The following is a 20615-nucleotide window of genomic DNA, read 5'->3' as shown; positions in this document are numbered from 1 at the left end:
TGATTAGTATGCCTTGCAACGCTATGATGTTGTGGCACAAAGCAGAAGAGGTGTCGAGAATATCGGAAGGTAGGAAGAAATTTGCAGGGCTCTGGTCCAGCAGTCAAAAACTAGCAGCAAGGCTGCTCGATTTTCTTGATCGTCTCGTTTAGGTGGAATTCTGATCCATCAGACATGTATGGTACACTCCATTCACTTCTATGGGAGCAGTACTGCACGTATGTGACCACCACTCCCATGGACAGTGAGTGAAGCAGTGGCGTCAGGGGACTATGAGACTCCTATTCTCGTGATCGGTGAGGACCCCTGCACTCTGATCCCCATTGATCATACAGTGATGTATATGGCCAACCCCTTTAAGAGCGGCCTAGCTCAGACAATGCTGGCATGGCTCAATGTGCATTAGGGAGATGCAATATGAGCCGGGCATGCAAAGATTGCATCGATGTGGCCCACGTGGCAGTGTCACATAATCATCTACGTGACTGATTTTTTTTCCTTAGTAAGAGGGTCCGGAGTTTTCTGTGATATGTTTTGGGTGCTTGGATGTACATACACGTGTGTGGGTCGGTGGGCACGTGCCTATAAGGCAGTGTCATACCATTTATCCTCCCATTGCCAGCTCGCGGTATCCGGCCCTCTGGACTCTTTGGATGAAAATCCTTCTTTGCCGGTCGTTAATTCTTGGTCTTCTACGTCTTATCGGTGGTAGTAGAGCTGATAGGTCTATATTCAAACCTGTCGGAAATTAATATTGCAGTTATTATCTATGGAGGAACATACACCAGGAATAAGTCACTCTGCTCACACCAGGTATTTGTTGGCTACATCCAATGGGAAGAGAGAAGTGGGCCACAGAGAATGCCCCATGGGCCTTTACCTTCCCCTCTTATTGTGGGGCCTATGGAGAGGGGTAGCCCTATGTGCATTCAGTCCATAATGAAGAGGGATGAACCTCCTGAACTTTAGGAAGTTCTAGAGCAGAACTGTCAGACAGTGGTGGTTGTTTGGAGGGCAAGAAAATCCTGAATAGTTCCTGTATTTTTTCCAGCTGGAATGGGGCCGAGCTGCAATACCAGACCCAGCCTATTGACAAGAATGGCGCTATTGACAAGACTGATACTGTTTCACATCCAGTCCACCTCCCATGTAAACTGTGTTTATAAGTGACCAGGTATCACGTATCTGAAAGTATTTTGGGGAGACTTGTTGTGACTTGTGTTTCATCCATCAATTTTAAACCAAAGTGCAGCGGAGGAAAATGCACAAATTTATTAGAAGACGCACGCTCTTTAATAAATTTCACATTTTCTTCTAAATACAGAAATTGAAATCACTGTATTATTTGTGCCAGTTTCTACCATAATGAATATTTGATCTATATTGATCTGATTGTGGCCATCATCCCTCCCTGTTAACACCGCACACGCTTTCCAAACTTTTCCAAAGTTTCTAATTTTATTGCACAAATTACGAGCACCAAAATTTGGGATTTTTTAAGGCACCAATTTTGTTTTTAAATTAAATTACTAATATATTTATATATATTAGTAATTTAAAAAAAAAGCATGTGCCTTAAAAAAAATAAATATATATATAAATTTGAGTAGGTAACTGAATATGTATCTAGTCTCTGATCACCCCATAGAAGCCTCTAGTGAGTGACCATCCGAGTGCATGAGCCCAAGGCTAACTGAAGACATGGTGGGAGTTAAAGACTGTTTAAGACCAACCCAAGCAAGAAGGAAGATCCTCTGCTCTAAGGAAGACAGACTGTGCTTATTTGGAAGGTTAGAGGGGTACAGGGGGTCCTGCTCAGGGTGACGTCTAAACTCCATTATCATCCCACCAAACTTCCCATCCGAGACTAGAATATCTAGAACGGTTTTCTTCTTCTATTTTGGATGATACTAAGGGTATGTGCACACGGTCCTTTCTGGCGGCTCTTTGAACACAGTATACTTTATGCTGCGTCCAAAGCGCTGCACGCAGGTGAATCTGCATTTGTTCATTGAACACATGCGGATTCACCGCATCCTATACATTGCACTGATAAAATTTCGCATGTGGAGACTAGAGAAATTGACATGCTGCGGTCTGAGAAGACGCACCGCATGTCTGTCTCCACGGACATATTGGGCCAAGATATTTTTGTGTTGTAGAATTTGAAGAACCTGGAAGAAACCTACATGACCATGGAGATGATCATACAAAGTCAATGCCTATGATTTTTGAAGGCCTGGTCATCTCTATATATTAACATGGGTAGTTTTTGTACACTTTTTAGGAGATGATGGTGCAAATTTTGGATAGGAGATTCCAACATCCACTAACCGCCTCCGTTCATGAAGGGCATCTGGCCACACAAAATCTGTTTTGGGTGGCTTTTCTTCTCCCAATATATTACATTTAATGTACATAAGCTGCTAAAGATCTGACCTGATGTGATGACGTACTGCCCTTCTGAAAATCTCAAGACGTTCGAACACAATTCAAATAAAATGCGAAACATTTTGCAAAATTTGGGGAATCGCAAAACGAGATGCTGTCTCTCCAACCGCCGTCACTGCATCAACGATTTGTTTCCGCAGCAACGATTATGAGCGTTCTACTCGGGCATTCTAAATGGGAGGGACTTCCAGCAGCCAATAGGAATCAAGTATTAATTTTTAAATGTAAACAATCTGCGTACTTTTAGTTATTTTCAAAACAGCCATTTGACAAGTTGAATTATCATTAAAAGGAAATGGTCCAATAATGAAAATAATAAAAAATGATGACTATATCTGCTGTCGTTAGTTCTATGTCTGAATAATGACCTTTAACCATTACAATAGATGCAGCCAATGTGATGCCCTTTTATATCCACCATGGATGTGGCCCATGGGCTGCAATGGGGCCATTATAAACAGGTACAACTGGTTGATCTCATCTCCGTTGGTGTTGTATGGTGTTTGATACAGGACTCCCCTCTATAGAGGGATGGCATTTTTAGTAAACCAGGTGGTGAGGAATTGACCAAAATAGTCATAGAAATGGCATAAGTGTCACAACCTGGCATCATAATAGTCTTTACTATGGAACCCAAAACGTGGAAGCTGGGCTGTGATTGTTCAGTATGAGGAACAAAGACTTTTTTTTTCTTTTTGATATAAAACATTATTTTATTTATTAAAAGTGAAAAAGAAAAACTTTTAATAGATTTCCTTTCTTCTCCTGTACTGATCTTTCACTCCCAATTTCACATTACTGAGATAGGAGATGGCAGTTGGTGCTCATAAAATTCTCTGGAGGGGGAGGAGCGAGAGGCCGATACTGACATTAAGCTGCAAGTTCTCCTGAAACGATAGTTATACATTAACCCCTTCACGCTGCGGCCAATTTCTGTTTTTTTCTCCCCTTCTTCCAGAGCCATAACTGTTATTTTTCTGTCCACATGGACATATCAGGACTAGTTTTTTGCAGGACGGGTTATACTCTTGAATGTCACCATTCATTTTAGCACATAGTGTACTGGATAATGGGAAAAAAATTCCAAGTGTGGTGAAATTGTGAAAGGAAAACCCAATTCTGACTTTTTTTTGGTAAAAACAACCTTACAATATGAGTCTCCTCATCAATATGATTACGACTATACCCAATATGTCCATTTTTTGTTATGTAAAATCAGAAGTTTGTAAACAAAAAAATTTGGGGTTAGTCGCCATTTTTTGAGTCCCGTAACAATTTTATTTTTCAGCCTATAGAGCTGTGTGGAGGCTTATTTTTTTGCGGGGTGAGACAACGTTTTGATTAACATCATTTTGAATACATGTGACTTTTTGATCGCTTGTTACATCCCTTTATGTGGAATTGTGGCAACCAAAAAGATGTAATTTTGGTGTTCTTGAATTTTTTCCGTTTACGGTGTTTACCGATAAGGTTAATTGTTTTTATATTTTGATAGATCGGACTTTTTTGAACACGAGGATACCACATGTCTGTATTTTTTTATATATATATATATATATATATATATACAGTATGTACATGACTGTAATGTTATGGCAGTAAACAGTGTTGTGTTGCGACATCACATTTAATGATTTCCTTATCACACAGGCGCAACCAGCGCCAGCAAGTTCCCATCATTACTATTGGGGCGCAGTCAGACGGCCGTATAAATCGGACCAAGATCAGAACACAATGCTCGGACTGGCCGGCGGCTCTCCCGACCCAAGCGTGTCGGCTTCATGCTCGGGTCGGGAGACTCGCCAGCCAGTCCGGGCATTGTGTTCCGATCTTGGTCCGACTTATGTGACTGCGCCCATAGCAGCAGGTGTCGGTCGTATTACACAGCCGGCACCGCCTGGCTATGGAGCAGCTCAGCTCCTGACATGTCTGCCCACTTTGCAATCCACTATACATTATACGTTCTGTACTACTTATTCCTTCACCAGGTTTGGTCGCAGTCTCGCTCACAGAACGGCTGTCGCTGGAGGATCGAGTCAACGCTTCTTTTAAACTCATCTTGACGCCATCGCTGATTCTCATTTGGAGCCTGAATGACCCCATCCATCCGCAGGTCCTGGGGCTCCTGAATTCTGCTGCGATCCCGTCTCATGGTGACTTTTTCTCTTATTCTCTCCAGCTGATGCTCGAATGCCCAGATGACATTTATTGCTTCCAGTTCTGCCCAAGTGACCCCAATATTATCGCTGCAGGATGTATGAACGGTCAGGTACTGGGAACATTACAGAAGGTGGATTATTAAAGGGAAGGGTCTGCTGTACATGAGGCGAAACAAACTGATCACTTGTATCATAGCAGCAAATGATCAACGTTCTAATTTAATTGTAAAGTGCTGCGGAATATGTTGGCACTATATAAATAAAAATTATTATTATTAACGCTCGTGCCATAATACACATCATTAATGTCACCAACAACGGCCTAAAAAGCACCCAAACTGACAGATCACACTTTTGGCAAATGGAAGTTACCTGTCGACAACCGTGAATAATCGTTTTTTATAATTGATCGGCCAAACTTCTAAATTCCACTATATCGGCTGACTTTTTCTGTATGTTATGCGCCCCCTGGGCCATGGGGGGTACCCGGAGCCGGACCTTGTAGATGCTGGGGGTTGTAGTCACCGTGGCGGCGACCCGGTCTGTGACCCAGGGCGGTCAAACCAGGCTAGTCTATGTGTATAGGCTATATATAGTCCGACTACGCCACCTGTGGGATGCGGTTATTGGGAACCGCCGCTGCGGAGCAGTCCACTGAAGCTGATGGTATGGGCAGCAAGGTGATGTAACTCCCCACAGGAAGAGTGGAGCTTCAGGGCAGCGTGTATGGATGATGGTGGTGATAGTGCCTGGATCAGTAATAATAACACGGAGTCTTTGCAGTGCAGTCCTAGGGTCTTTACTGGTGGTAATTATATAGACCCCAACGGGAGTACTTGCTATGGATGAGGGCCTGGTCAGTCTGGGAGCAGTCCTGGAATTCCCTTGGCCAGGTGGAGTTGTAGGCCTGCCGTTCTGACTCTACTCTTTGGCTATCTCGCTTATAGTCGTGTTGTAGCCCACGTCCCTGAGTGTGACGTGCGGTGCTCACCCGTATGGCTGGCGACTCGGATCCCGTGTATTCCTCGCTCCTCTGTGATGGTACTGGTCCTTTCCTGTGGCTGAGCCTCCGGGCTTCTGTTGGGCCAGGAGACCTGAAATCCCCTGCCCTGCGGTATCTGCTGCTGAGCCTGAAGGGTCCCACAGCCTCGGACTCCGGTGTCCACAACTCTGTATATACTCCGGCTAGGATGAACTCTGCCAGCTCCAGTCCTCAGTTCCTTGCTCCTTAGTGTGTCCTGCTTGACTCCTGTCACTAGACTGGCTAACCCCGCCTCCAGATCCAGTAATAAAGGGCAGGATCCTCCCCTTTTCTGGTCTGCAGCAGGAGGTGTTGCAGGTAGTGTGTTCCCTAACCAGGAAACTCCTGTTTTGCTCCCAGACATGGTATTACTACCACTGTGGCAACCAGACCCTCTGGGGTGCCACATATGTGGCCAGTGTACACGATAGATAGCTGTCATCTGAACTCTCCTCCATGAAGGAGCCACTGTCAGTCCTAAGGATGTGGCTTATCTCAGAGGCAACAATCGAACATGTTCGACCCTTCTGTCTCCGAACATGATGTGTCGGGGAGAGTCGGGAGGCTCCTATTCACATTAAAATAATGTCGGACGACCCTGCTGATATCTGAGGGTTCGGCTGCCGTGAGTCTAAAATGTATGGGGGTCTTTAGGGTACGATCACACTGATTTATTTTGAGGCGTTTTTGGAGCAGAAGGTCCCTGGAGCTCAAAAGTGTGAAATAACGCTTAACAAAAGGCAGATCGGATGTTCAAGGATCTTGACGTTGTGTTTTCCATCCAAGGTTGGAATATTAATATTGATGTTGATATTACCGCCTGGTGTATTACTGGTAATATTATTACCGCCTGGTGTATTACTGGTAATGTTATTATCGCCTGGTGTATTCCTGGTAATATTATTACCGCCTGATGTATTTCTGGTAATGTTATTACCGCCTGGTGTATTACTGGTAATATTATTACCGCCCGGTACATTGCTGTTTTTCTTTCTACAGACACCTCTGGAAGTGAAGCAATCCCATGATTCTCCGCTGGTGAGATACTGCGCAGTGTCCTCTATAGAGCACGGCCACCGGGAGGTGATCACTGACTTACACTGGCTCCCGGACTACTTTGAGGCGAGTTTTGGCCACCAATTATTTTATTTATGTTTTTTTTTTCTTTCAAAAACTCCTCTGACGAAGTCCAGAACATCGGGAGGAAAAGTCCGGCATGAGAGGACTTGTGATGTGTCAGATTCCTATGCAGAATATTGGCAGATGTACCGCCGCCATGATGTGTCATAAGGAAGAGACACTCAGCGAGTCCAACAGGAGGAGCGACTCAGATCACTGTTCTACAATTTTATGTCACTATTTACATCTCATAGATTCATTTATCTTCAAAAATCTACAAAATGCGACATGTAAATTACGGATGCATTTTATATAGATACAATGACTGCACCAGCAGAATATTGAATGCAGCTCTGGAGTATAATACAGGATGTAACTCAGGATCAGTACAGGATCAGTAATGTAATGTATGTACACAGTGACTGCACCAGAAGAATAGTGAGTGCAGCTCTGGAGTATAATACAGGATGTAACTCAAGATCACTAATGTAATGTATGTACACAGTGACTGCACCAGCAGAATAGTGAGTGCAGCTCTGGAGTATAATACAGGATGTAACTCAGGATCAGTACAGGATAAGTAATGTAATGTATGTACACAGTGACTGCATCAGCAGAATAGTGAGTGCAGCTCTGGAGTATAATACAGGATGTAACTCAGGATCAGTACAGGATCAGTAATGTAATGTATGTACACAGTGACTGCACCAGCAGAATAGTGAGTGCAGCTCTGGAGTATAATACAGGATGTAACTCAGGATCAGTATGAGTAATGTATTTAGAAAATTGTCTCCATCCATTCCAGGTTTTAGGCCTTTACAAGATTTAACGCCATGTAACCCCACGTTCATACAAACAATATTTTATAATAAATCCATATTTGTTTATGTGATTTTTACTTTTCAGATAACTCGGACTGGATATCCTTATGAGAATAAAAGCGGTTACTGCGTCCAGCTCGCCACGTGTTCTCCTGACTGGTATGTGGAGTGACTTTTCTTTTCCGGGTTTCCATTAGACGATGCTCTGGATCTTCCTTGTAGTAAAAGTCATTGAGTTGTTCTTTTCTCTTATGATGTAACAATAACACCCATCATTTCTGGAAATCCGGGTGACGATAAATCTTGCTGCCATAACAGTAATCATCATCCAATTACTATACGCCCCAACAACAATCTGCCTGCTGATACAGGAGAGCGGGCTTCATGGCTGGACAATTTGGCATATTCTCTATTCAGAAGTTTCGGAAAGTTGCAAAAACTCTCACAACTTTTTTCCATATTGGAAAACAATGAGTTTCTGCAAAAGCCGCATAACCTGTGATTTACTGAGACTTTTCTGGAATCCAACTCAAAGGCTAAAATCCTGTCCTGATGATTTCCAGACGACGCGGTTACTTTTACACGTTGTAAGGCCCTATTCACAGGTCTGTTTTGTATGTCCGTATGCTGTCCGTTTTTAAAGGGCCCAAATACGGACATACCCACAACCATTGTATTCAGTGGGTGTGCGCAGATATCAGGTTTGTCACATGGGCTGTGTGTCCATGTGAGAAACCCGCAGACATGACAGGTTTTTTGGTGCAGCACTCACAAAATGCATGCTGCACACGTGCACACAGATGACACACAGATGACATACGTGTGTTATCAGCGTGACACGTACCGGCGTCTGGGAATCAGCAGTACAGTTCACGCTGATCCCCTGCACCGACTGCTGGAGGCAGCTCTCATCATTGTCCCCTGCTCGCGCTGATCTCAGAGACAATGATGGGAGTTGTATTCAGCATCCAGTGTAAAATGAAGAATAAAATTAAAAATAATGGTGTGGGCTCCCGCATCAGTTTCATAACCAGCAGAGGGAAAGCTGACCGTGGGGGGCTGATGTTACTAGCCAGGTAAGGGGCCATGGATACTGGCCCCTTCCGAGGCTAATGAGATCAGCCCTCAGTGGCCCCAGGAATAGCGCATCAATAAGATGCGCCAACTCTGGCGCTTAGCCTCCGCTCTTCCCACTTGCCCTGGTGCAGTGGCAGTGGGGTAATAGTGTCGGGGTTCATGTCAGCCTTGTATTGGCAGCTGACATGAAGTCCAGGTTAGTAATGGAGGGTGTCTATAAGACGCCCCCAATACTAACCCCATAGTCAATATTGTAAATAAACAAACAGCCCGAATAAAATTCTTTATTAAAAGTCCACCCCTGCAGGCGCTCCGTGCATCGTGGTCCTTACTTGGAACATGATATATGGACGTCTGAATTTGGCCTTATAGTGAGACGTCTGATTGTAGGAAGCATAATATACATTGGTGTGAAAAGTGTTTGCCCCCTTCCTGATTTCTTATTATTTTGCATGTTTCTCACACTTAAATGTTTCAGATCACAAAACAAATTTAAATATTAGACAAAGATAACACAAGTAAACACAAAATGCAGTTTTTGAATGAAGGTCATTATTATTAAGGGAAAAATAAATCCAAACCTACAGGGTCCTGTGTGAAAAAGTGATTGCCCCCCCCCCTTAAAACATAAATTAATTGTGGTATATCACATCTTTGGGAAGCTGAGTTCAATTTCCCTAGCCACACACAGGCCTGATCACTGCCACACCTGTTCTCAATCAAGAAATCACTTAACGAGGACCTGCCTGACAAAGTGAAGTAGACCAAAAGATCCTCAAAAGCTAGACATCATGCTGTGATCCAAAGTTTTCAAAGACACATTGGTTTGGCCAAGATTCATCTCATGTATATGGTCATCCTAAAGTCTACCTACATTTTTTTTTTTTTTTAAATGTCCTGAGACCCCCAATAATCTCTCAGCACGCAGAGGTGACCACCAGCTTCTGCATAAGTAGGAGCTCAGACACCACAGACATAAAACGCCAAGTCCACTCCAGCGTTCATTCACTCACGTTCTGTCGGATGTTATTTCCCGGGCAGATTGCAGAATCTTAGCGACAAATCATCATGACGCACATATTCTGGAGATTGCTATTGATTTCTTGTCTCATATGAATAGTTGGTTGGATTTCCTTTGACACAATCTCATTTCTCCTCTACAGTTCTGTGATGTTCTGGGACATTCGCTCACACAAGACTCATCTACAGACGCCGACAAGCAGAAAACAAGAAGAGAACCAGCACTCGGCTCCTCTCGGGGTGCCGGATACCTTCAAACACCTCGATCTAATCTGGAGGCCACTACTCAAGGTGCAGATCCATCAGGATACAAGATCCAACTTAACTAACAGCTATTTGGTCACATTATGGGCCCATGGGCCTCCATATTCATTAGAGAAAGTCATCCGAACCTGTATGGAGACCCCCGACTCCCCCCCGAAGCACAGGTGTATGGGTTCTCGAAGAAATGGCTGTCAGCTGCTCTGCAGATACCTGGGCACCTTTATGGCTACAGTAACTCCTTCCTGATCCCTTAGTATTTCTCTGCTTCTCGCTGGCAGACGCTCGCCTTCCTGTCCCGGCCACCGCCATTTCAGTGTGACTACAGGTTATTCTGTAAGTGCTATACAATACACTGCCTCCCTGTGCGACACAGACTGTTTAACAAAACAGCAGTAAGCCAGAGAAGATTGTATGAGAAATCATCAGTCGTATGCCAAGCACAGCGGGATAAATGGGCAGAAACAAGAACAATTTTAAAGTTTTTTTTCCAGCTCACCAGGTCCAGCACTGAATCTTTGCATATTACCAGCGCTGCAGCCAATCACTGAGCTCAGCGGCTCTTCCTGAGTTGATGGCATAAGCCTCTCAGAGGGTGATTACCTGCAGTGGTGGCTAGATGATATCAGCGCTGGACCCGGGGAGGGTGAGAAAAGATCAGTTTGATATTTTAAAACAAATTGCATCCAGAGGTTTACTGATAGCAGAAAACTCCTCTTAGGCCACGGCCCCTCTATCAGTATTTGGTCAGTATTCGGTCAGTATTTTTTCTCAGGAGTCGGAGCCAAAACCAGGAGTGGGTAATAAATGCAGAATTGGTGACTTGTTTCTATTATACCTTTTCTCTGATTGTTCCTCTCCTGGTTTTAACTCCCACTCCTGAGAAAAAATACTGACCGAATACTGACCGAAAACTGATAGTGGGGCCGTGGCCTTAAGTTATGGCTTTTGCATAGTGATAGGTTTGCAGTTGGCCTAGCGGGTGCATTTAGAGCCCATGCTTGTACCAATGCTTCTCTAAATAACAATATCTGATGCTACAGCTGTCATTTTGGTGCTTGTATTAGATTATGAAGAAAGAAGAAAAGCCGATCCAGAAATGACCAGAAGAAGGATCTGCGGATAATCCCCGGCCAGGATTATTGTCATATTAGAGCGGCTCCAGCCCTTTCTCCATCATGTCTGGTCGCTATCACTTATGCTGGATGCAAAAAAAAATAGCATTACTCTGTCGCCTCATTGGGGGACACAGGACCATGGGTGTTATGCTGCTGTCCACTAGGAGGCGACACTATGCATAATCTGAAAAAGATTAACCGTGGCTCCTCCTCTGCGGTATACACCCCTGGACGGCGTCAGCCTTCTCCAGTTTTTGCTTAGTGTCGCATAGGAGGCACACCTAAAACTTTTACTTCGTTTTCTCCAGACAGGATTACAGATGAAGAAAAATGGGTCTCCTGCAAGACTCCCGGCATGGCTCCTTCCTCTGCCCCCTATTACGGGGTGCACAGTTGAAGTCGAGATGGCTATTCCCCATGTCGCTCCTTCCCCATCCCCTCGGGTGCTGGTTCGAAGTCGAGACCCCCCTCCTTCCCCAATTCCTTTTGGTTTCTGGGTTGAGGTCAAGGCGAGGCGAGGATAAAGCCCCCTGATGGTGACAGCAGCACCCTCCCTAATCCCCCTCTGGGGGCATTAGGTTTAGACGCCTCAGGTAGGGCCTGTACAGGCAGCACTCTGCAGCTCCCAGTAGCCAGCACACTGCAGCTGAATTCAGGGACCCCAGCCCTGCTGCAGGCTCTTGTCGGGGTCGGGGGGAGTGCAGGCAGGCATGGCACAACACAGGCACAGGCCTCCCTGCCCTGTCTCTGCGGCAGCACCAGCTCTATGGTGCCTCAGGGGGACTCTTCTCAGGGCCCCCCTTCCGCTTATACCCCCACCGCTATCCTGCCTTTAAATCCGGGGGGGGGTCCGGTTCAGATCCGGCCCCCTCCCCGACTTCCGCGCCGGCCTGGAGCCCCTTTGGGCATCAGGCATCTAATTTAGACCGCGGCTTCGACTAGGCCGAAGCCGCCACCTCCTCTCCGCCCCCCGGATGACAAATATGACACTCTACAGTGTCATAGAGGGGGCGGATCCAGACTGAAAGGGCGCGATTTCACACAGCAACTGCTGCCCTTCTTCCTTAAAATTTACTCCGGCGGCCATTATCTGCTGCAGGATAAAGAATTAACCCTGCAGCTACCGGTCGGCAGATACAGACCAGGCCTGCCAGTCTCCGGGGAGGCACAGGACTGTGGATCTTCGGCGCTGGACCTAGGGGCACACTGGTGGGGTAAGATCACAGCTGGAGTTCCTCCTCGGCTGTGAATCCATTATTTCTTATACGCTCCTCTACATAGTAGGGCCCTACCCCTGTGCACTATGCCGGACTCAAGGTCCAAGAGAACCAGGCAGGACTGCTATTATGCACTCTGTACAGCCTGCAGTAATACTCTCCCCAGTGGTAGCACGTACCCGCACTACCAGGATTGCATCCAGACTACTGTGCCAGAGCCCCAAGAAGCCCCTGCTAATGCTTCGGGTCTAATGCCACGCAGGAATGGGTGACTCAGATGTCGCAATCTATGACGCAGTCTATAGATAGCCCAACCCCCACATTGCTTCAGGCTCTGGAGTGTCATGCCTCGGCTATGAACGCTACCTAGCAAAGGGGGCTACCCAGCAAAGGGAGAGCTCGACTCAGGGACATGCGACCCGGGCACATCCACGTCTAGGTCAGGACGCAAGCGGACCCACAGGTCATGTTCATCTGCGTCATCCCATAACACACGGTCATCCCCTTCTAGAGAGAGACACCGTAATTCCAGGTCATTTAGACCGTCCCCTACCAGGGACAGACAATGCAGATCTCTGCAGCGATCCCCGACCAGAGAAAGCCTCCGCCCCGGTTCATCCAGCAGGAGACACCTTAGCGATACACAGGATTCTGAAGACATCTGTGATTCCGACTCTGACAAGGAAACTGAAGGGTCGCTGATCTCAATCCCCCCTAGCAATACAGCGCTAGTTGAGGACGTAATCTCGCCCATCCATCCAACATTTCCTTCGAAGGAGCTCTGAAGCCGCCTAAGATCTCTTTGACCACCCACAGTTTAAATCAATCATTAAATCGCAAATATCTGGAGGCGCGGTACCCCTTCCCACAGGAGGTCACCAAGGAATGGACAGATCCACCCAAAGTGGATCCCCCAGTCTCTAGGCTAGCACCACAGTCACCCCTTTCACTGCCAGATAGCTCAACCCTCAGGGATGAAGCAGACCGGCAGATGGAACGCAAGGCTCGTTCAATTTTCAAGGCCGCAGGGGCCTCCCTGGCTCCCGCGTTCGCTTCAGTTTGGGGCTGCCAAGGTCTCCTGGCTTGGCCCCAAAAATTTACAAGCTGGCCTCCAAGCATTTGCTCCTGAGCTGTCGGACCAAACGGTTCAAATAGCAGTTGTAGCAAATTATATGCTTCATGCAACTCTGGATTCAGCAAGGGGTGCAGCAGGGATAGCATCAAGCGCCATCACGATTTGGCGTATCCTCTGGCTGCGGGAATGGAAAGCAGACGCAGCCTCAAGGAAGTCCCTCACGCACCTCCCGTACCTCAGTGGTCGACTTTTTGGCGAACAGTTGGACATGATGATATTCAACGCCACCAGGGGTATGAGTACCTCTCTCCCCCAACTGAAACCCAAACGCACTTACAGGAAGCGTAACCAAACTCGATTCCGATCCTTTCGGAACTCTTCGGGGTGGTCCGTCTCGCGTCCAGCACATAATAGCAACCGCACCCCACGCAAGGACAACTCGCGGTTGACGCAAAAGTCGGACAAGACCTGGCAGTCAAAAGCATGCCAGTCAAAGTCCAAAGGAGAAAAATCTCAGGGCGGCCGACTTTTTCTCTTTCATCAAGTCTGGCTGGCTGTTACAGAAGACAGGTGGGTCAGGGAACTAGTGTCTTCGGGATACAAGATGGAGTTCACTTCCAATCCAAGGGTTCTGCTCCAATCTATTCGTAGTCCCTAAGAAAGGAGGCGGCGTACGGCCCATACTGGACCTAAAACCCATCATTGCGTCCATGGAGAAGGGAGAATTTCTCGCCTCCATAGACATACAAGACGCATACCTGCATATACCAATTGCTCCCGCCCATCAGAGATTTCTCAGGTTCGCAATCGACCAGGACCACTACCAGTTAGTGGTTCTCCCGTTCGGACTCGCCACAGCTCCCAGAGGGTTTACCAAAGCCATGGCAGCCACCATGGACGTCCTGCACTCCAGAAGCATAGTGTTAGAACCTTGCTGTTAGGTTTTTTTTCCTTTGCTGGTCACATGACCTTGTTGGCCTATTTAGTCCTGCTCCGCCCTTCTGGCTTTGCTGGACTTCTTTGTATATCTACTTTCTAGCTAGCCTGTGCTCTGTATCTAACTCTGTTAGTTTGCTTGGTCTACGGACCTCTATGTTCTATCTATTTTGTTTGTTCTTCTGTCTGCTACTATTTCTGTTAGGAGGTGTCCCATATTCCTCCCAGTCCTTAGTACTTGTAGGGATTCCCTCCCCACATCTATAGGTCTTCGTACAGACTAGATTAGGACTTTAGCAGGTCTGATCGCAGGATCAGGTTCCCTGTTACATCGTAGGGATTCAGCTGAGTCTCATAGTAGGGACAGATCTCCTCTCTTTCCTTAGCTTTGGTAGCAGAACATAACAGTAAGTCCAGCCAGCAAATTCTCTAAGGAAAGATTTTTCTGTTCCATCATGGTGTCGGTTCAGGATTTGGCTCATCGCCTGCAGGGACTCTCTCTGGAGGTGACCGAGCTCCGTCAGCACGTGAGTAACTGTCCTGGAGCACATTTCTTGGAGCCTAAGGTATGTTTGCCGGATTTGTTTTTTGGTGAACACCGAGAATTTTTTTCATTTAAAAATGCTTGCTTATTGTATTTTCGTTTGAGACCTAAGTCCTCTGGGGATGAATCCCAGCGCGTAGGGTTCATAATGTCACTTTTGCGCAAAGAGCCTCAGGAGTGGGCCTTTTCTTTGCAACCTAGTGATTCATGCTTCAGATCAGTGGATAGTTTTTTTTCTGCTTTGGGACTATTATATGATGATCCTGACCGTGTCGCATCAGCTGAGACTGAGTTGAGACGTCTAAAACAAGGATCGGGTAATGTGGAAAAATATTGTACACATTTTCGTCGTTGGTCCACTCAAACAGGGTGGAACGATTCTGCTCTGAAAAGTCTATTTCTTGCTGGGCTCAGTGAAAGGGTTAAAGACCTGCTAATTGCTTATCCTACACCTGAAGATTTGCAACAGGCTATGCAATTAGCTATACGGGTGGATAGAAGACTGCGTGCTAGGGTTAATGAGAGCAAATCCTCTGCTATGTCAGTTTCTGGTTATGATAATGTGTGTACTAACAGTGGTGAACCGATGGAGATTGGATCGGTGGCACCTCGCTCTCAAGAAAAAGACCGTCGTTTTTCGCAAGGCTTGTGTTTCTACTGCGGAAAATCTGGTCATTTGATTAAAGGCTGTGAGCTTCGTATGAAGAAAGAAAAAAAAAATGGTCAGTCACGCCCGTATTGCCTGTTTAAATTCCAAGGGTATATTTTTAGCTGCTTCCACGATTGCTCAGGAAAAATTAATGGAATTTCGGGTGTTTGTTGATTGCGGGTCTACACTGAATGTAATTGATGGGGGATTCGTGGAAAAACTCAATTTAAAACCTGAACCTTTATCATCCCCCATTGCTGTGGTTTCTGTGGATGGTTCCCCTTTGAAGAATATTACTCTCAAGGTCAGTGAATTTCCTCTCACTATTAATGGTGTTCACCATGAGAAATTGGATTTGGTAGTGTTGAATAACTTGCCTTCTCCAGTAATATTGGGTTTGCCCTGGTTAAAATTTCACAATCCTGTACTGGATTGGTCTACCAGTGAAATTAAATCCTGGAGCCATAAATGTTATGACAAGTGTTGTAACGGGCGTATTGCAGCTTTGGATAGGGGAGAATTGCCTGTTCCTATTCAGGATTTTTGGAGAGTTTTTTCTGAGAAGGAATCGCAGGTTTTGCCTCCCCATAGAGACTATGATTGTTCTATTGAATTTGTCCCTGGAGCGACTCTTCCTAAGAGTCGTTTATTTAACCTTACTATTCCTGAGAGGAAGGCTTTGGAGGAATACATACAGACAAGCTTGGCCGCCGGTCACATTAGGCCCTCTAAGTCTCCTGTGGCGGTTGGATTTTTTTTTGTAAAAAAAAAGGACGGCGGTTTACGTCCTTGTCTGGATTTTCGTGAGATTAACAAAATTACGGTACGCAATCCTTACCCACTGCCATTGATTCCTGATCTGTTTAACCAGTTATTGGGGGCCAAGTGGTTCTCTAAAATTGACCTTAAGGGGGCATACAATCTGTTGCGCATGAAGGAGGGTGATGAATGGAAGACTGCTTTTAACACTCCTGTGGGTCATTTTGAGAATCTGGTTATGCCTTTTGGTCTCACTAATGCTCCTGCATTTTTTCAGAATCTGATTAATGACATCCTTAGACCTTTGATCGGTAAAAATGTGGTTGTGTATTTGGATGACATTTTGATTTATTCGCCAGATCTGGAGTCTCATTGGCGGAGCGTGCGTGAGGTATTACAGTTATTAATGGACAATTCGCTTTTTGCTAAGCTGGAGAAATGTGAGTTCGCTGTACAGAGAATTAGTTTTTTGGGCTACATTATCTCCAGCAAAGGTTTTGAGATGGATCCGGTTAAGGTTCAGGCTGTGCAGGAATGGCCTAGGCCTATTGGTTTGAAATCGATACAGAGGTTTTTGGGTTTCGCCAATTACTATAGAAAGTTCATAAAAAATTTTTCTAGTATTGTCAAACCTCTGACTGATCTCACCAGGAAAGGTGCTGATGCGGTTCAGTGGTCTTCTGAGGCCATTGAAGCTTTTGTGTATCTCAAGGAGAGGTTCACCTCTGCTCCCATCCTTATGCAGCCTGATGTTACTAGGCCGTTTTTGGTTGAGGTTGATGCTTCCTCTGTGGGGGTTGGCGCAGTATTGTCTCAGGATAACGGGGATGGATTACATCCCTGTGCCTTTTTTTCAAAAAAATTTTCGGAGACTGAATTGAATTACGATATTGGTAATCGGGAATTATTGGCTATTAAACTCGCATTTGAACACTGGCGCCACTTCTTGGAAGGTGCGGAATTTCCCGTTCAGGTTCTTACGGATCATAAAAATCTGATATATCTTGATGCTGCCAAGCGCCTGAATGCCCGTCAGGCTAGGTGGGCACTGTTTTTCTCGCGGTTTAATTTCTCCGTTACTTACATCCCTGGTACTAAGAATGTTAAGGCGGATGCCTTGTCTCGCAGTTTTTCTCCCATAGTCGGTGCTGAGAAAGAGGAAAACATTTTACAAGAAGGTGTTGTGATAGCTGCTTTAGACTCCGTTTTGGAAGATGAGATTCTTAAAGCTCAGGAGAATGCCCCATCTAACACTCCTCATGGGAGGTTGTTTGTGCCTGAGACCTTTAGGAGAGATTTGTTTGTTGAGTGTCACGAATCTCGGTTGGCAGGTCATCCCGGAATCTCTGAGACCAAGAGACTGGTGGGTCGCAGTTTTTGGTGGCCTGGATGGCAGAAGGAAGTCATTAAGTGGGTGCGCCAATGTACTATATGTGCTAGATCTAAGTCCTCACATACTCCTGCTGCGGGGTTGCTTTGTCCTTTGGAGGTCCCCAGTGCTCCTTGGACACATTTGGCTATGGACTTTATAACTGACCTTCCCCCCTCTGAGGGTTTTACTGTCATCTGGGTGGTCGTGGACCGTTTTAGCAAGATGTGTCACTTGGTTCCCTTCGTCAAACTGCCCTGCGCTAAAACTCTCGCTAAGGCCTTTGTCAAGGAAATTGTCAGACTTCATGGCGTTCCTACTGACATTGTTTCTGATAGGGGTCCTCAGTTCGTGGCTCGTTTTTGGCGTGCCTTTTGTGACAGGTTGGGAATTCATTTGTCGTTTTCGTCCGGATATCATCCTGAATCTAATGGCCAGACAGAAAGGAAAAACCAGGATGTTGAGCAGTTCTTGCGTTGTTTTGTGGCAGACAATCAAGAGGGGTGGTCTGAGTTTCTGCCACTTGCCGAATTTGCTCTGAACAATCATACATCTTCTTCTGCTGGTTGTTCGCCTTTTTTTTGTTGTTCTGGGAGACATCCGTCGTTTGGGTCGTTCTCCAAGTTGGGATCTGCCGTGCCTGAGGAGGAGAATTTTTCCGGTGATTTGGAAAGAGTTTGGACGGATGTGCGTGGTAATCTTCAGGAGGCCAACAGAAAATCTAAAGACTACTTTGATAGGAAACGACAGGAGGTTTTGTTCGCTGTTGGTGACATGGTTTGGTTGTCCTCTAGGAATCTGCGGTTGAGGATTCCTTCTAAGAAATTGGGTCCCAAGTTTGTAGGGCCCTTTAAGGTGCTTCAGGTTGTCAACCAATCTGCTGTTAGGTTGGAGGTTCCTACCTCCTGGAGAATTAATCCGGTCTTTCATGTCTCTCTGTTAAAAAAAGCTGTTGTGTCGGATGGTGACGCCTCTGCCTCTGTTCCTCCGGTGGTGGAGGACGGGGAATATGAAATTTCTCGCATCCTTGACTCTAGACGGTATAGAGGTAGTTTGCAGTATCTTGTGGCCTGGAAAGGTTTCGGACCCGAGGATAACTCTTGGGTGAGGTCAGATGATGTTTCCGCGTCCAGACTTATCAGAGCGTTTCACAGGAGATTTCCTGATAAGCCTGGTCCTAGGGGATCCGGAGGATCCTCTTAGAAGGGGGGGTACTGTTAGAACCTTGCTGTTAGTTTTTTTTTCCTTTGCTGGTCACATGACCTTGTTGGCCTATTTAGTCCTGCTCCGCCCTTCTGGCTTTGCTGGACTTCTTTGTATATCTACTTTCTAGCTAGCCTGTGCTCTGTATCTAACTCTGTTAGTTTGCTTGGTCTACGGACCTCTATGTTCTATCTATTTTGTTTGTTCTTCTGTCTGCTACTATTTCTGTTAGGAGGTGTCCCATATTCCTCCCAGTCCTTAGTACTTGTAGGGATTCCCTCCCCACATCTATAGGTCTTCGTACAGACTAGATTAGGACTTTAGCAGGTCTGATCGCAGGATCAGGTTCCCTGTTACATCGTAGGGATTCAGCTGAGTCTCATAGTAGGGACAGATCTCCTCTCTTTCCTTAGCTTTGGTAGCAGAACATAACACATAGTAGTCGTTCCATACCTGGACGATCTCTTTATCAAGGCTCCTACTTTCAAGGACTGCGACCTCAGCGTCTCAATCACAACCGACTCTCTGAGTCGCCTGGGCTGGTTAGTCAACCTACAAAAGTCATCACCAACCCCGAGTCAGTCTCTGACCTTCCTGGGAATGCTATTCAACCAACAAATCCCCTCGATCTCTCCGGTCTGCCATGAGAGTCCTCGACAGGATGATGGCGGCAAGAGAAGCGGTCCCATTTGCCCAGCTTCACCTCAGGCCTCTCCAACTAGCCATCCTCAAGTCATGGGACAGGAACCCCTTTGTCTCTCGACAGGGAGTTCCAGCTGACGTCGTCAACCAGGAGGACCCTGCACTGGTGCCTCAAGCCAGCGTCACTAACAAAGGGGAAATCCTTTCTCACGGGTCAATGGAAGGTTCTGACCACCGACGCGAGCCTGACTGGTTGGGGTGCGGTGCACTTACACCACGGAGCACAGGGCAAGTGGTCCCCAGGAAGCGACCATGCCCATCAACATCTTGGAATTTCGTGCCATCCTCCTGGCGTTGAGAGCCTTCCATCACTTACTGGCAGCCTCTCACATCAGAGTACAGTCAGACAATGCCACCATATGTGAATCACCATGGGGGGACCCGCAGTGCCCAGGCGATGCGAGAAGTGACACACATTCTCAACTGGGCGGAAGACACAGGTTCGGTTCTCTCTGCGGTCCACATTCCGGGTGTGGACAACTAGGAAGCTGACTTCCTCAGCCAGCAAGCAATGGACTCAGGAGAGCGGTCTCTCCATCCCGAAGTTTTTCGCCAGATCTGCCATCGCTAGGGGACTCCGGACGTGGACCTAATGGCATCCCACTTCAATGCCAAGGTCTCCAACTTCATGGCCATAACACACGACCCGAGGGCGCTAGGAGCGGACGCCCTGGTTCAGGAATGGACCCAGTTCCAGCTCCTGTACATTTTTTCCACCTCTCCCCCTGATATCCAGAGTGGTGAGGAAGATCAAGCAAGAGGGAGTTCCAACCACCTAATCGCACCGGACTGGCCCAGACATACATGGTACGCTGACATTGTTCAGCTCACAGCAGACATCCCCTGACGTCTCCCCGACCGCCCGGATCTTCTGTGACGGTGTGGCCATTGAGACCTACGTTCTAACCCAGTCAGGGTTCTCACCGGACGTCATTGCAACCATGATCAGGGCACGGAAGCCAACCTCTGCTAAGATTTATTACCGTACCTGGAAAGCCTTCTTTACCTGGTGCGAATCTCGTGGCCAGACCCCATTCCCTTATTGCCTCCCCAGGGTACTTGAGTTTTTCCAATCGGGTCTGGAGGCCAGACTGTCCCTGGCCTCCCTTAAGAG

At 46.5% G+C, this 20615-nt stretch overlaps 1 protein-coding gene across 1 annotated transcript in view; it reads left to right on the top strand.

Moving 5' to 3' along the window:
- Positions 1-26: 26 nt before the first annotated feature.
- LOC141157706 (dynein axonemal intermediate chain 3-like) overlaps positions 27-20615 on the top strand; it is a 40779-nt gene continuing 20190 nt past the window's right edge. Inside the window, exons 1-6 of the mRNA XM_073645250.1 lie at positions 27-69; positions 4440-4564; positions 4631-4720; positions 6631-6753; positions 7657-7730; positions 9812-9959. Coding sequence (XP_073501351.1) covers positions 27-69; positions 4440-4564; positions 4631-4720; positions 6631-6753; positions 7657-7730; positions 9812-9959 — 603 coding nt within the window. The remainder of the gene's footprint in view (positions 70-4439; positions 4565-4630; positions 4721-6630; positions 6754-7656; positions 7731-9811; positions 9960-20615) is intronic.

Source organism: Phyllobates terribilis, unplaced genomic scaffold (genome assembly GCF_046119375.1).
Source record: "Phyllobates terribilis strain yellow unplaced genomic scaffold, ASM4611937v1 Scaffold_8__6_contigs__length_399053987, whole genome shotgun sequence".
NCBI classification, from domain to species: Eukaryota; Metazoa; Chordata; class Amphibia; order Anura; family Dendrobatidae; genus Phyllobates; species Phyllobates terribilis.
The sequence above is the reverse complement of the archived record's forward strand: the minus strand, read 5'-3'. Positions and strand labels throughout refer to the sequence as shown.